Genomic DNA, 16849 nt, shown 5'->3' on the forward strand with positions numbered 1-16849 from the left:
AGGATTCTGATAGCTTTTTTGTTTTTTAGTTTCTTCCAAGCTGATTTTCCCCCTTTGCTCCTTTTAGTCTCTAACTTCTGCATGAGAGACTTTCCTCAGAAATCTAGCGATCCTCGCTCACAAATGCAAGTGGGACCTGCTAAAGAGCTGAGCACCAATTATAAGTGCATGACTGGGAATTACAGACAAGGGGCTTCACAGTGGGTCATCTGCAGGGAATTTTGCAGGGTGAACCTTCAACTCAGTCACGTTACGTCTTTCTTCTTGGACTGGTCAGAGTGCCCAAAGAAAGTTTTCTAGTATCCTGACTACAGGGCCTGGCCCCAGTGTTCTGAAGCCAAGAGGACACCAGGGCTTCTGAACTCATCCCTCTTCTTTAGTACAGCACCCACAACTCCCCCAGACTGGGTGTTCTACTCTCTCTTAAAGGATAAACCTCAGACGACAGTGGAGGAGGAGCAATTACCCCACAGCATAGGATCTAGGGATCTAACTAATTTTCATACAGCTCTCACCCAAACCTCTTTATTTTGGCTACCTGTCCCTTCACCCTTGGTTCTTGAGTTACTTGTGCTTCTCCCACCACCAATTTGAAATCTGCCTCTGGAATCTGCTAAGTTAGCTATCTCAACCATCCGCTTTCCAGCTTTGAAAGTTTTGTTGCTATTATGTCCTCTCCTGTTTATGGATTTATGTATTATAAAATACCTTTTCTATAGTTTAGTAGAGTTTTGGGGAAGGAACAAAATTTGATGCATGTGTTCAGTCTGCCACAGTAACTTCAGTGTTATTTAATATTTCACTGAATTTCACTGAATTTAGTGCTATTTAAGTATTTCACTGAATTTCAACTACTACCTAAAATTATCTCAAGCATGTTCCAGTCTTGGGAAACATTTTTAAAGTTGATAGTAGAAAAAATAAATGATTGGACTCAGAGTTATTGTGGCAGATTGAACAAATGCATCAAATTTTGTTCCATCATAATGGAAAAGTTATATTCTTTTCAATTTTCTTGCAAACGTCCTGATTAACCCTCAGTATACCAAGAAAAACAGTCATCATCATTACTGCCTGGGTCCTATGAATACTTTATATCTTTTGTAGTCTAAAATCATTTTACAAACAATTTACAGATGACAAGGTAATGTAAAATAACATCATAAAACTTTAAATAAGAAGACCAGGCACAATGGCTCACACTTGTAATCCCAGCACTTTGGGAGGCTGAGGCGGGAGGATTGCTTGAAGCCAGGAGTTCTAGACCAGCCTGGGCAACATAGAAAGATTCTGTCACTACAAAAAATTTAAAAATTAGCTGGATGTGGTCCAACACCTGTAGTCACAACTACTCGGGAGACTGAGGTGGGTGGGAGGATTACTTGAGCCCAAGGGTTCAAGGTTACAGTGAACCATGATCATGTCACTGTACTCTAGCCTGGGCAACAGAGCAATACTCTGTCTCTAAAAAAATAAATAAATAAAACAAAATAAAAATGAAAATAAGAATATACATGGCAAATCCAAATTTTTTATTCCGTATTTTCTAGGTTTTGAAGGTATACACACCTGAAATGAGCAATGTCCTTTGAATGCAACCAGCTGTTCACCAGCTATTATGCATAAATCTGGAATACATCCATCTTGTAAATACTAATTCCAAATTTAAGCTATATCTCTAATAGGTTCTAGCTCATCAATACTGCTGGTTCTTTTTCTTGTATTTGCACCATCAAAATGCAGTACCTTAAAAAACTTTAGACAACTCATAATTTTGCTGAACAAAGAAGTACAGCCATTTTCTTTGCATCTTAATTGCAAAACATTTTCTTTTTCTTTCTTTTTATTTTTGAGACAGAGCATCGCTCTGACGCCCAGGTTGGAGTACAGTAGTGCGATCTCGGCTCACTGCAACCTCTGCCTCCAAGGTTCAAGCGATTCTCCTGCCTCAACCTCCCAAGTAGCTGGGATTACAGGCGCCCGCAACCACACCCACCTAATTTTTTCATTTCTTGTTTTTTGGTTTTTTTTTTTTGAGACAGAGTCTTGCTCTGTTGCCCAGACTGTAGTGCAGTGGCACGATCTTGGCTCACTGCAAGCTCCGCCTCCCAGGTTCACACCATTCTCCTGCCTCAGCCTCCCGAGTAGCTGGGACTACAGGCATCCGCCACCACGCCCGGCTAATTTTTTGTATTTTTAGTAGAGACGGGGTTTCACTGTGTTAGCCAGGATGGTCTCAATCTCCTGACCTCATGATCCGCCCGCCTCAGCATCCCAAAGTGCTGGGATTACAGGTGTGAGTCCCGCGCCTGGCCATTTTTTCATATTTTTAGTAGAGACAGGGTTTCACCATATTGGCCAGGCTGGTTTCGAACTCCTGACCTCAAGTGATCCACCCACCTCAGCCTCCCAAAGTGCTGGGATTACAGGCATGAGTCACCACACCCAGCTGCAAAACATTTGCATTCTTAGGTTTATAAATACAAATTCAAATGATCAATTCCACTGGCTTTTTTTCTTTGACATCACCTATTGCCTTCTTATCTTTGTATACACACACCCACCTTCAGCACCTATCCCCTTACAAATTGTATAAAGTAAATTTTGGCACACAAATACAACAGAAAATGAAGGAACACTGGTCATGTGTACTCTTAGCAAAATGAGAGATTTAAGTTCTTGTTATAAAATACTGTGGGATGAAGTCTTTCCTGTTGAATGACCTACTAGATAAGCATACCATACCAGATACATTTCCTTTCTCTCCTTAAAAACATATTGTTCTGTAATCCTTAGGTTTCAGGAAAACATCTCTAGAATACATCAACTGAAGGTTCACAGTCTGAAATTCCTCTTTTTTTTTTTTTTTTATGAGACGGAGTCTCACTCTGTCATCCTGGCTGGAGTGCAATAACTAATGATCTCAGCGCACTGCAACCTCTGCCTCCCTGGTTCAAGCAATCCTCCCACCTCAGCCTCCCCAGTAGCTAGAATTAGCAGGCACGCGCCACCATGCCCAGCTAATTTACTGCTATTTTTAGTAGAGACAGGGGTCTCACCATGTTGGCCAGGCTGCTCTCGAAGTCCTGACCTCAAGTGATCTGCCCTCCCCGGTTTCCCAAAGTGCTGGGATTACGTGAGCTACTGCGCCCAGTCCCGAAATTCCTCTTATATTTCACCATCATCATTAAAGTCTAGAGCTATGCTGTCCAATATGGCAACCACTAGCCATATGTAGCTATTGAGCACCTGAAATGTGGCAGGTCTGAACTGAGATATGCTACAAAGTGAAAAATAAACACCAGATTTCTAAGAATTAGCATGTAAAAATGGATATAAAAGATCTCATTGGTAATTTTATCTTGATTACATGATAAAATGATACTACCTTAAATACTGGTTTAAATAAACTGTACTATTAATGTCACCTGTATTTTGCCAATTTATCTACCAGAAAATACAAGAGTACATAGGTGACTGCATTTTATTTCTATTGGACAGAACTGGTCTAAAGTGCTGCTATCTGTCTCTCCGCATTTGTCTTCCAATGTGTCTCAGTAATTGTTTTATTGGCAATTTTCTTCCCTTTACCATTGTGGACAGAAAATTTAAAAATTATGAATTATCAATTGTATTCAGTGAAAGCTTTAAAAAAGACTACAAAGATGTGTGTCTAGACTTTTTATATAGCTTTTCATGAAAAATCATGCAATACTACACGATTTTATCATTCTTCTGTTTTCATATTAGTCTTTTTTACAACATAATAACTAATGAGTAATGATAAAATAATTCCTAGGATAATCGACAGCAAATTGTTACAAGATAGTGAAAATGTACAATCACTAGATCTATAATATACCTTAGATTTTAAAAGGGCCCAACAGACCTATATGGATAATTGCAAGAGAATACATTTTGTTGATTTTTTTTTTTTTGCTGTTTTAGACAGGGTCTCACTCTGTTGCCCAGGCTGGAGTGCAGTAGTGCAATCATACCTCACTGTAGTCTCAAACTCAAGCAATCCTCCTGTCTCAGCCTCCTCACTATTAGAGGCTACAGGTGCACACCACAGCACCCAGCTAATTTTTTTAAAACCTTTTATAGAGACAGGATATCGCTTTGTTGACCGAGCTGGTCTTGAACTCCTGGCTTCAAGCAATCCTCCCACCTCAGCCTCTCAAAGTGCTGGGATTACAAATGTGAGCCATCACACCCAACCCTGTTGAATTTTTTAAATAAGTAATTGCTCTCTTTGTTCTGTACAAGACCTCTAAGAAAGAATAAAGGTCCTAAAATAGCAATCTTTATAAGTAGTTAGAAATGCTCAAAAAAGAAATGCAAAAAATCAATTAGGTCCAACACACCCTAATGGTATAAGCATTAAATTAAGAAGGAAAATCTCAGTTTAGAGTAAATGTGTCCTTAACCCCTCTCTTATTCTCACTAATCTCACACTAGCCACATTTGTAACAAAAGATAAGCAGGCCTCAGGTTTAGAGACCTCAGCAAATAAGAGTATCAAGCTAGAATTTAAAATCATTAACTTTTCTCACTTTAATTGCCTTATCCTTAATTCTGATATCAAAAAGCATGGAAAACAAAAAAATTTCTGTAACCTTATTTTTTCTTTGTGAGACAGGGTCTCATTCTGTTGCCCAGGCTGGAGTGTAGTGGTATGATCACAGCTCACTGAGCTTTGACCTCCCAAGCTCAAGTGATCCTCCCCGCTCAGCCCCCAAGTAGCCGAGACTATAGGCTTGTGCACCTCCCCACCTAAATTTTGTTGTTGCTGTTGTTGGAGACAGGATTTCACCATATTGACCAAGGGCTCAAGCAATCCATCAGCCTTGGCCTTCCAAAGTGCTGGGATTACATGTGTGTGCCACCATGCCCAAACAATCTTTTTTTTTAAAGTGATGTGATGTTGTAACAAAAGATGTAAATCTTTTGGTGGCAAAGCTGACCTGACCTGGACTCATCTGGCAGTAAAACATGACCTGTGCTGACACAGGCTATTTACAGTCTTCATCCCACTTTACCCCACTTAATCTGAATATTCAGAGAGTTAACCGGAGAAAAGCATTAATGTATCTGATTAAGGGGATTCTACCTCAGATACCAAAAGGAATGTAATATAGTATATGATATATATACACACACACTATGTCACATTTTTAAAATTAAAAAACATCTGAATTCTGAAATATATGTTAGGGTTTGAGATAAAGGACTATAGACCCATATTCTATTTGTAGCAAGTCAAACTAGTTTTCCTTTACAATAGTCATAAAATTTCCTTTTAAATAAATTTATGTTTAAAATAAATGACTTAGCTCGGCGTGGTGGCTCACGCCTGTAATCCCAACACTTTGGGAGGCCAAGGCAGGAGGATCGCTTGAGCCTAGGAGTTGGAGACCAGCTTGGGCAACAAAGGGAGACCCTATCTCTTTATTTAAAAAAAAAAAAAAAAGAATAAATGAATGACTTAAAACACTAAGTAGATAAAAGCTCAGGGAAATAAGATATGACTAAATGACAACAGTATGTGATAATATAGTTATGACAAAAATTATGAAGATAACATATGAATGGTTTAAACTGGGTATCTGACACTATGTCTGCTAGATTGCTTGCTAATAGTATTGACAGCAATACTTTTTTTTAAACCTTTCTTTTAATCTGAAAGATCTTTTCTCCTGTATAAGAATTATCATGTGGCTGGATGCAGTGGCTCACGCCTATAATCTCAACACTTTAGGAGGCCGAGGCAGGCAGATCGCTTGAGCTCATGAGTTCAAGAGCAGCCTGGGCAACATGGCAAAACCCTGTCTCTACTAAAAGTACAAAAAACTAGTTGGGCATAGTGGTGCATGCCTGTGGTCCCAGCTACTTGGGAGGCTGAGGTGGGAGGATCACTTAAGCCCAGCGTGTGAAGTTGCAGTGACCAGTCTGGGTGATAGAGCAAGACTCTGTCACGCAAAAAAAAAAAAAAAGTCATGCAGCATAGGAAAAATGACAACAAAGTAATAAGAGCTAACCTTTACTAAGCACCTATTATGGGTCATACATGCCAAGGGCTTTACAGAGATAATCTCATTTATTCTTCACAACCCTATGAGTTAGCTAGCTACCATTATCATCGTTCCCATCTTCCAGATACAAAAACTGATGTTTAGAGATTGCCATATTTATTGGTTCTATACTTTTTGTTTTTGTTTTTACATTTTATCCTTTCTGAAATGAAGATATATGTTCCAATTAATGGCATCTTAGATTCGAAGAAATATAATAAATGTTATTTTCCAACTAGGAAACAGTAGAAGCTGGAATTCAGACACAAGTCAGTCTGACTCCAGATCTCACACTTTGACACATCTGCCATACTGCCATTCTATTGTGAAAAAGGAGGTTAAGAAATGCAAACCTCTGCCAAGCTCTCCCAAAGGTAATCTAAAAGGGTGGCCTGCGAAGGACTTCGGGTTCAAAACCCTAGTTTCTAATTTTGACTCAACCATTTACTAGGTACAATCATGAATAAGTTGTACTCACACAGAAAATAGTTTCTGAAAGAGACTTCAGGATGCAAAATAAGCCTTCTTTTAACCTCACAGGGTTTTACAAAAAAAAATTTTTAAACAATTTCTTTTGGAATACTATGCAAATGTTAGGTAAAGCAGCATAGGACTTTACAGAAACCAAGAATAGACTCTGACTGGTACAATGTTGGTCAAGGGTATCTGGGCCTTCAAATCCATAGCTCTGGCCCTCAAGAATATTCCTTTCTTTCCCCCATTCCTCCTTCCAACCCCTACATTCTCCAGGAGCCATTAATTATCTCACCTCTCTATCCCCTACTTGCAAGACTAGCTCAGATTCACCTGTCATATGTTCTCTGATCATCCTGCATTTCTTTTTTTCTTTTTTTGAGACAGAGTTTTGTTCTTGTTGCCCAGGCTTAAGAGCAATGGCACAATTGCAGCTCACTGCAACCTCTGCCTCCCAGGTTCAAGCGATTCTCCCACTTCAGCCTCCCAAGTAGCTAGGATTATAGGCGTCCACCATCACGCCCGGCTAATTTTTTGTAGTTTTAGTAGAGACAGGGTTTCACCATGTTGGCCAGGCTGGTCTCAAACTCCTGACCTCAGGTGATCCACCCGCCTCAGCCTCCCAAAGTCCTGGGATTACAGGCGTGAGCCACCGTGCCCAGCCTCATCCTGCATTTCTCTGCACAGTGGCACTGACTACAACTGTAGTTCTTTGTATGATTATCTGTTTTATATCCTGGAAGCTCCTGGAGGGCAGGAACCCTGTCTTTTTCCATTCTGTATCGTATCACATGCTAACTGCTTGATAATTAAATAGTTACTGGAGGGATGGATCTGTGAATGGCATAAAGGTAAACATCAATATTCCAAGTACATCAAAATTTGACCTTCAAATGATGAGGCAAAAAAATATAATAGATAGGGCTGATCAACTTCATCAGGATGACATCGGCCTTTCCACAGAAACCAAGGCTATCTAAAGAATGTAAAACATATTTTAAAGACGAAAAGGTTCTGGAGATGGATGGTGCTGATGACTGCATAACAATGTGAATATATTCAATGTCATAGAACCATACACTAAAAAATAGATTAAAAATTGTCATTTTTATGTTATGTATATTTTACTAAGTTTAATTTTTTTTTTCCTAGAGACAGGGTCTCACTCTGTTGCCCAGCCTGGAGTACAGTCACATAACTCACTGCAGCCTCAAATTCCTGAGCTTACATGATCCTTTAGCCGCAGCCTCCCAAGTAGCTGGAACTATAGGCTAGCATCATCACACCCGGCTAATTTTTAAAGTTTTTTTATAGATACTGTCTCACTATGTTGCCCTGGCTGGTCTTGAATTCCTGACCTCAAGCTATCCTCCTGCCTCATAGCCTCCCAAAATGCTGGGATTACAGTCATGAGCCAACGCATTTAGCCAAAAAATTTTAATTATAAAATATGTCATTTTGGTTCCTAATATTTTGTATGTAAGCACCCTTTTTAAAAACAACAATAAAATCCTGTGGACTTCCAGAGGTTAATACTTGCTGTCCATCCACTGATAAAGGAAATAACTACTATGAATTCAGCAATGTTTTCAAATGAATTTGTATTTTAATTAACCAAAACAGCATGTAAAAACATCTGAGAAAACAGCTGCAAACATGTTGGAGAAATGGTAATCATTCAAATGAAAGTATGTATGTCCCTTATAATAACTGTGATCTCCAGGATGGTCTGGCCATTGGCAGAAACCACTGAGCTAGCTAGCATTTCCATCACTCTACTCCTTGCCCTCTGAATAGTTTGAAGAGTGAAAGGCTCCCCTTCCCTTTCACATTTTGCCTTTAATGATTCAGTGAAATGGCTGATGTTATTGATACTGAAAAGTAAAACAAAAGGATAGAACAGTTCCACACAATTGTTCCTTAGTAACACCCAGAAGCCAGTAATGTACAACTTGCCTTAAATTACAGAGATACTTAGAACTTACTGTCTTCACTTTGATCCCTTCTAGACCAAAGAACAGAAAGCCAAAAATATATAACAGGGATCATATGAGTCACATCACATTCCTGCCTCTCAAAACAAAAAGATGGTTTGGGAGCATTTTAATCAACCCATTGCATCAGAATTGTCACTAAATTTAAGCCCCAAAACAGAAGCCTTTGTCCACTGAACCAGCAATGACGCAATCCAGCAGCCATCCAACAAGCATTAAATAAGTGCCTGTCATTTGCCAGCTACTATATCAGATGATGGGAATAGAGGTAAGACAAAGTTCCCACCTCTACTCTGGCTAATATGAAGAGGAGACAATAAAAGTCAATAAAGACAATGAAGTATTGAGGGGGGAGTTACAGAGTAGAGTCAGACCAAAGGAGAAAAATATGTTCTAGACAAAAAAGGAAAAAAAAGGCAGCATGTACAGAGTTAGAGTCAAGTTAAGAAAATAAGATATATTTGGTGGGAGGCAGAGACTGAATAGTCTATGGTGGTTATAAGAGCAGAGGACTCATGGGAATAGCAGAGTGGCTGGAATCAGAGCATGAAGTAACTCAGTTGAGAGTCTATAGGGGCAAGAGGATGTAATAATTCAGGACAAAAATGCCAAGATCCTGAAGCAAGGCAGGAGGGATCGGCAAGAGAATGGGTGGATAGTGGAACCGCCACATGGGTGCAGCTCAAGGACATGGGGACAAAGGAGTTGAAGGAATTGGTAATAAAGTGGTTGAAATAATAGACTACAAGGTCCAAACTGGATACAGAAAGGCATATACATAGTCAGGAGGGAGTTGAAAGACAAAGAACATGGGGAAAAGGAACTGGAAATCCTGGTAGGATCAAAGAAACTGTAAGAAGCAGCAAGGACATGAAAGGGCTGCGCCTGGAGCAAGGGCTCTTACACTGGGTCCATAGACCTAAGGGAAAAATTCCGGGGGTACAAACTTGAATTACACATTTATCTTTACTAAGATCTAATTAAAATCCAGCATTTCCTTCAACTATGAATGTAAGCAACAAATCGTAGTAGCATTAGCAATTCCTGTGACTTTGTCACCAACAGAAATCACCAATATCTCCATATCTCAATACAATTGTTACAGTTATCCTGAAATCCCATTCATCCTATCCCTACCTCAAAATAAGTTACTGGACTCACTGACAGATCTTGTTATGTAATGCAATAATTAAAAACCACATATTACTGTATCATAAATTTAACATCTTGATAATTATATTTCAATATAACTGATTTTCTTTCTAATCCTAAGCACTTTATGCATTTAAGAACATGATTCTGACAAGAAGTTCATGGGCTTCAACAGACTGCCAAAGGAATCCTTGGAACAAAAACATTTAAGGACTCTAGCTTACAGGGTAGAATCCTGGAGTTTCAAGCTCTGGCAGTGGAGTATTCAGGGGATAATTGGGCCTAGGTGATAGTTGTGGGTTGAGAGGGTATACAAATGGGTAGTGAAGAGGAGGAAGTCAAAGAATTGTGCAGACAGGGTGTCGGGCAGATTACCCACACAGACTCTGAATTACTCATTACAATCAACCTTAGGATGTAGAGTGGAAAAAAAAAAAAAAAGACTGTGAGGCAGTTTGCAAAATCTGATGATGGCAGAGCATGACCAAAAGGTTGACCATGATGTGGTTTAAGGGAAAATAGACATTATAAGCCCACATAAGGAGGAGTTTTATACTGAGAAGCTAAGTATCAGGTCACTGGTCCTGTTCTCTTTGTTCTATCTTTTCTCAACATCCAAAAATATGCTTCTTTGCCTTGTTCTACTCTGCCCCTCCAAAGTATCCTCCAAAGTATTCTCCATTCCAACTCCCCTGTTTCTAAGTAAACAGGGCCTGCTATGACTTAAATTTGTCACTCAAAAAGGATGTGCTAGAAACTTAATCCCCAATGCACCAGTGTGGAGAGGTGGGGCCTAATGGGAGGTGTTTAGGCCAGGAGGACTCCACTCTCAAGAATGAGTTAATGCAGATTATAGAGACCATCCTGGCTAACACAGTGAAACCTTGTTTCTACTAAAAAAACAAAAATTAGCTGGGCATAGTGGCAGGTGCCTGTAGTCCCAGCTACTGGGGAGGTTGAGGCAGGAGAATGGTGTGATCCCCAGGAGGCGGAGCTTGCAGTGAGCTGAGATCGCACCACTGCACTCCAGCCTGGACAACACAGCAAGACTCCGTCTCAAAAAAAAAAAAAGAAAAAAATACATAAATCAGTTGGGCATAGTGGCATGCACCTGTACTCCCAGCTACTCAGGAGGCTGAGGCAGGAGAATCACTTGAACCCGTGATACGGCGGTGGCAGTGAGCTAAGATCACACCACTGCACTCCAGCCTGGGCAACAGAGCAGAGATTCTGTCTCAACAAAAAAAAAAAGCAGGGAAGGGATGTGGATCTGTAGCTTCTTCCCAGGTCTACTGTACTGCTAATGCCCTGCAATCAGACTGGGCTCTAGTCTCAGCTCTGCCACCTAGGAGATTGTGTGTGAGATCTGAGGTAAGTTGCTGCACTATTAAGCCTCCCTCATCTATTAAAAAAAGGGCGAAAACACTTCCACCTTGCTGACTTCACAAGACAGTTATAAAGATCAAATAATAATGATATCAAACTACTCTCTAGACTATAAGCACTGTACCATTATTGTTATTTTAACTATACTGAGAGAGTGAAAAAAAATAATGTTATGAGCATCAAAGATATGCCCAAATCATGGTCATCCTATTGTGCAGTCAGAAAAACCAAATACTCGAAGCTGCAGGGAATTACTAGGAAACTATTTATTTACAGAAAGGTACTTGGGAAAGAGTACAAATAATAAAACTATCCATGTAGACACACACATCTCAAGTAACACACATGAGAAAGTACTCACAAAAAGTGCTCAAAGCAAAAAAATCACTGGTTTTGATGGATAAGATTTTCTAATAGGTAAAATGAATTGAGTTTTAAAGAAAGAAATGGAGAAGCATATTTTCTTTTTTTTTTTCTTTTTTTTTTTTTTTTTGAGACGGAGTCTCGCTCTGTCGCCCGGGCTGGAGTGCAGTGGCCGGATCTCAGCTCACTGCAAGCTCCGCCTCCGGGGTTTACGCCATTCTCCTGCCTCAGCCTCCCAAGTAACTGGGATTACAGGCGCCTGCCATCTCGCCCGGCTAGTTTTTTGTATTTTTTAGTAGAGACGGGGTTTCACCGTGTTTGCCAGGATGGTCTCGATCTCCTGACCTCGTGATCCACCCGTCTCGGCCTCCCAAAGTGCTGGGATTACAGGCTTGAGCCACCGCGCCCGGCCGAGAAGCATATTTTCTCTTCGTTATCTTTTATTTTTTTGAGACAGGGTCTCACTCTGTCACCTAGGCTGGAGTGCAATGGCGTAATTTTGGCTCATTGCAACCTCTACCTCCTGTGTTCAAGAGATTCTCCCCCGTCAGCCTCATAAGTAGCTGAGACTACAGGTGCACACCACCACACTCCGCGAATTTTTTAAAAATTTTTTGAAGAGACGGAGTTTCATCATGTTGCCCAAGCTTCTCTTCATATCTTGAATGGTTTCCCAAGACCAAAAGATGCACCAGGTTTATCATTTTATCATTTAAGCCTAGTTCAATTCCACTTCCTCCAGAAGGCCTACTATATCCACCAGATGCTTTTTTTTTTTTTTTTTTGTGAGACAAGGTCTCGCTTTGTGGTCCAGGCTGGAGTGCAGTGGCACGATCTCCACTCACTATAACCTCCGCCTCCTGAGTTCAAGCAATTCTCCTGCCTCAGCCTCTCGAGTAGCTGGGACTACAGGCTCACACCACTGTGCCTAGCTAATTTTTCTATTTTTTTTTTTTGTAGAGATAGGGTTTCACCTTGTTGCCCAGACTGGTCTTGAACTCCTGAGCTCAGATGATCTGCCCCTCTTAGCCTCCCAAAGTGTTGGGATTATAGGTGCAAGCCACTGCACCTGGCCTCCAGATGCTATCTCTACATGCCTCTAGCACTTAGTGTTTACAGCTGTCATGTGACATAAGGTGACATAAAAAGTACCAAGCAACATGAAGTTAGAAAAAGAAGCCTGCTGCAAAGCAGAAAGCATGTGTTTTATTTTTTGCCCTTCTTTAAGTCTAGGACCAAGAAAACCTATTAGTTAAAACTAGCCATCAAGCCTGGTGATAGGCATCTATTGGCCTCAGCTCTTGAGCCTCAACCCAAAAGGGCACTTTATCTGTATGGGTCATTTAATTACAGGTCACTTTCGGTAGCTACAAATTGTGTAAGGATTCACTTTTGTCAGTGAACAGAAGTCTAGTATTTTAAACAATGTGTTTAATACCAGGGGCATACCCTACAGGTTTAGTATACTTTCTTTTTCTGTTTCTGTAAAATGTTATACGAAGATTAAGAGTTTTCTCTTCCTAAACTTTTAGTTTTGTTTTTTAAAATAGAGACAGGGTCTCGCTCTGTTACCCAGGCTATAATGCAGTGGTGGAATCGTAGCTCACTGTAGCCTCAAACTCCTGGCTCCAATGATTCTCTCATCTCGGGCTGCTGAGTAGCTGGGACTACAGGCATACACCACTATGGCTAATTTTTTATTTTTTGTAAAAACCGAGTCTTGCCATGTTGCTTAGGCTGATCTCAAACTCTCAACCTCAAGTGACCCTCCAGCCTCAGCCTCCCAAAGCACTAGGATTATAAGCATGAGCCACACCGGCCTCTTTTCTGTCTTTTAGATTGTAATTTCCTGAGGGCGAAAAAGTACATTATTTTAACTTCCAACATGTTCTGTCACTCGATAAATGTGATATATAGGAAACAAGCAAAGCACTGGGTGGGAGGGGAAGATGATCTCTACCCCCTCCCAACCCACAGATTGCTTACCTCTTGCAGCGTCAACAAAGTATTAAGGATAGCTGGTAGTGTAGTCTGGACAACTCCAAATCTATCCTCTGTAAATGATGCTGCTACTAAGTGCGACAGACCTCAAGGGAAAAAAGAAAAAAAGGTTAAAAGTAAATCAAAATTAGGCAAAACTATTTGAAATACATCTATTTTAGGAAGGATTAATATTCTGAATATAAAAAGAAATAACGGCTGGGCATGGTGTCTCACACCTGTAATCCTAACACTCTGGGAGGCTGAGGTGGGCAGATCGCTGAAACCCAGGAGTTCAACACAAGCCTGGGCAACATGGTGAAACCCCTTCTCTACAAAAAATACAAAATTAGCCAGGTGTGGCACCACAAACCTATAGTCCCAGCTACTCGGGGGGCTGAGCTGGGAGGATTACTTGAGCCCAGGAGGCAGAGGTCGAAGTTAGCAAAGATCACACCACTGCACTCCAGCCTGGGCAACAGAGAGGGACTGTCTCGAAAATAAAAAGTAAAAATAAATAAATAAATAAATAAATAAACAAATAAACAAACAGAGGAGCAATTCAATAGAAAAATGGGCAAAAAAATCGGAATAGGCACTGAAAAAAGTACTCAACTGCATTAGTTATGAATAAAATAACAGTCTCTGGCTTTACATTCTATTAGGAAGAAAATTTTAAAAATAATATAGTGTTGGGTAATGATATGTGCCAGGAAAAAAAAAAAACCATGTGGTAAGGGCATACAGCTTATGAGGACGATACTTTTCAGAGAATGGTCAGCAAAGGCCTCTGAGCATCATTTAAGCACTGAGAAGGCTGTATCTATATGATGAAAAGAAACAGCTCTTTAATAACTAAGTTTTCATAATTAACATAAGTTAACATAAGTTAAAAACAATCTATCTGTTGCACTTTTTTGAAGTAGAGAAAGATATAAAAGAATCCAGGCTCGACAGCCTGGGCAACATAGCAAGACCCTGTCTCTTTAGCTGGGTGTGGTGGCATGCACCTGTAGTCCAAACTACTCAGGAGGCTGAGGGAGGAGGATTGCATGAGCCCAGGAGTTCAAGGTTGCAGTGAGCTATGATCATGCCATTGAACTCCATCTTGGGAGACACAGCAAGACTCCATCTCTTAAAACAAACAAACAAAAAAGACTAAGTGTGGTGGCTCACACCTGTAATCTCAGCACTTTGGGAGGTCAAGGCAGGAAGATGACTTGAGCCCAGGAGTTCGAGGCCAGACTGGATAATCTCGTCTCTATAAAAAAAATTTTTTTTTTTTTTTTTTGAGAAGGAGTTGCGCTCTGTTACCCAGGCTAGCGTGCAGTGGCATGATACCAACTCACTGCAGCCTCCACCTCCCAGGTTCAAGTGACTCTCCAGCCTCAGCCGCCCGAGTAGCTGGGATTACAGGCACATGCCAGCATGCCTGGCTAATTTTTGTGTTGTTAGTAGGGAAGGGGTTTCACCATGCTGGCCACGCTGGTCTCGAACTTCTCACCTCAGGTGATCCGCCTGCCTCGGCCTCTCCAAAGTGCTGGGATTACAGGCATGAGACACTGCAACTGGTCCAAATTTTTTTTTTTTTTTTTTTTTGAGACAGAGTCTTGCTCTGTCACCCAGGCTGGAGTGCAGTGGCCGGATCTCAGCTCACTGCAAGCTCCGCCTCCCGGGTTTACGCCATTCTCCTGCCTCAGCCTCCCGAGTAGCTGGGACTACAGGCGCCCGCCACCTCGCCCGGCTAGTTTTTTGTATTTTTTAGTAGAGACGGGGGTTTCACCGTGTTAGCCAGGATGGTCTCGATCTCCTGACCTCGTGATCCACCTGTCTCGGCCTCCCAAAGTGCTGGGATTACAGGCTTCAGCCACCGCGCCCGGCCCAAAAAAATTTTTTAAAACAAAAATTAACAGGGTGTGGTGGTGTGCAACCGTGGCCCCAGTTACTCAGGAGGCTGAAGTGGATTGCTTGAGCCCAGGAGGTGGAGGATACAGTGAGCTGCATTCATACCACTACACTTGAGCCTGGACCAGAGCAAAACCCTGTCTCACAAAAAAAAAAAAGAACCCAGGCTCAGTTTCTCTGCTTACATACAAGAAAAAATTGTGCCCAAATTGACGTACGCCTAAATATATTTTTCAAAATGATCTACATAAAACAAAGATATAAAAACGAATCTGTACATTCAAAGACGGAGATCAAGGACCAGAACTGACCTTTCATCTTTCATGGATGATACTTCAATATTTAACTGACAGTTAAAATCACAGTTACAGTTCACAGCCAATGCTTACCTTCTAATGCCCAAATATGCATTTGGGCGTCTGAAAAAACAGCCTGAATGGAGGCCTCTGGGTGCTACAAATAAAAACAAAAACATTTAAGTGAGTTCCCCTGAAAACTCCATTATTTCCTTTAATTAAATATGTAGACTATAAAATAAAAAATTCACAGCTGCCTCTCAAGAATTAAAATTTAAAATAAATTATTTTATATTTAACTTGGTAATTACTCATTTAATACAACAAAGCATTCTACCATCAACTCATTGTGTGGCTCTTGCCAAGTCTCTAAATCTCTGTGCCTCAGTTTCTAATTTAAAGTTACATATACTCAAACCACCTCAGAGGATTAGTACAAAGATCACTTAAGTGAATGGTTACAGAAACTCTTTTTAAAAAACTTGGCAGGGGCCGGGCACGGTGGCTTAGGCCTGTAATCCCACAACTTTGGGAGGCCGAGGCAGGTGGATCACAAGGTCAGGAGTTCGAGACCAGCCTGGCCAACATAGTGAAACCCCCGTCTCTACTAAAAATACAAAAAATTAGTTGGGCATGATGGCAGGCGCCAGTAATTCCACCTACTCAGGAGGCTGAGGCAGGAGAATCGCTTGAACCCGGGAGGTGGAGGCTGCAGTGAGCTGAGATTGCGCCATTGCACTCTAGCCTGGGCAACAAGAGTGAAATTCCATCTCAAAAAAAAAAAGAAAAAGAAAAAGAAAAAAACTTAGCTGGGTGCAGTGGCTCATGCCTGTAATCCTAGCACTTTGGGAGGCCAAGGTGGGTAGATCATTTGAGGTCAGGAGTTTGAGACCAGCCTGGCCAACATGCTGAAACCCCATCTCTACTAAAAATACAAAAATTAGCTATGTGTGGTGGCATGTGTCTGTAGTCCCAGCTATTTGGGAGGCTGAGACAGGAGAATTGCTCGAATCCAGATGGTTGAGATTGCAGCAAGCCAAGATCACACCAGTGCGTTCCAGCCTGGGATGGCCAGACGTGGTGGCTCACGCATGTAATCACAGCATTTTGGGAAGCCGAGGTGGGTTGATCACCTGAGTCAGGAGTTCGAGACCAGCCTGGCCAACATGGTGAAACCCTGTCTCTACTAAAAATACAAAAATTAGCTGGGCGTGGTGGCACATGC

At 41.1% G+C, this 16849-nt stretch overlaps 1 protein-coding gene across 3 annotated transcripts in view; it reads right to left on the bottom strand.

Moving 5' to 3' along the window:
* NDC1 (NDC1 transmembrane nucleoporin) overlaps positions 1-16849 on the bottom strand; it is a 67445-nt gene that overhangs the window by 8063 nt on the left and 42533 nt on the right. For all 3 annotated transcript variants that reach the window (XM_011973795.1, XM_011973793.1, XM_011973794.1), the window contains 2 exons: positions 15718-15781; positions 13430-13530 (listed from right to left, as the gene is read on the bottom strand). In XM_011973795.1, coding sequence (XP_011829185.1) covers positions 13430-13530; positions 15718-15781 — 165 coding nt within the window. The remainder of the gene's footprint in view (positions 1-13429; positions 13531-15717; positions 15782-16849) is intronic.

This window comes from Mandrillus leucophaeus, unplaced genomic scaffold, assembly GCF_000951045.1.
Source record: "Mandrillus leucophaeus isolate KB7577 unplaced genomic scaffold, Mleu.le_1.0 Scaffold14, whole genome shotgun sequence".
Taxonomy (NCBI): domain Eukaryota; kingdom Metazoa; phylum Chordata; class Mammalia; order Primates; family Cercopithecidae; genus Mandrillus; species Mandrillus leucophaeus.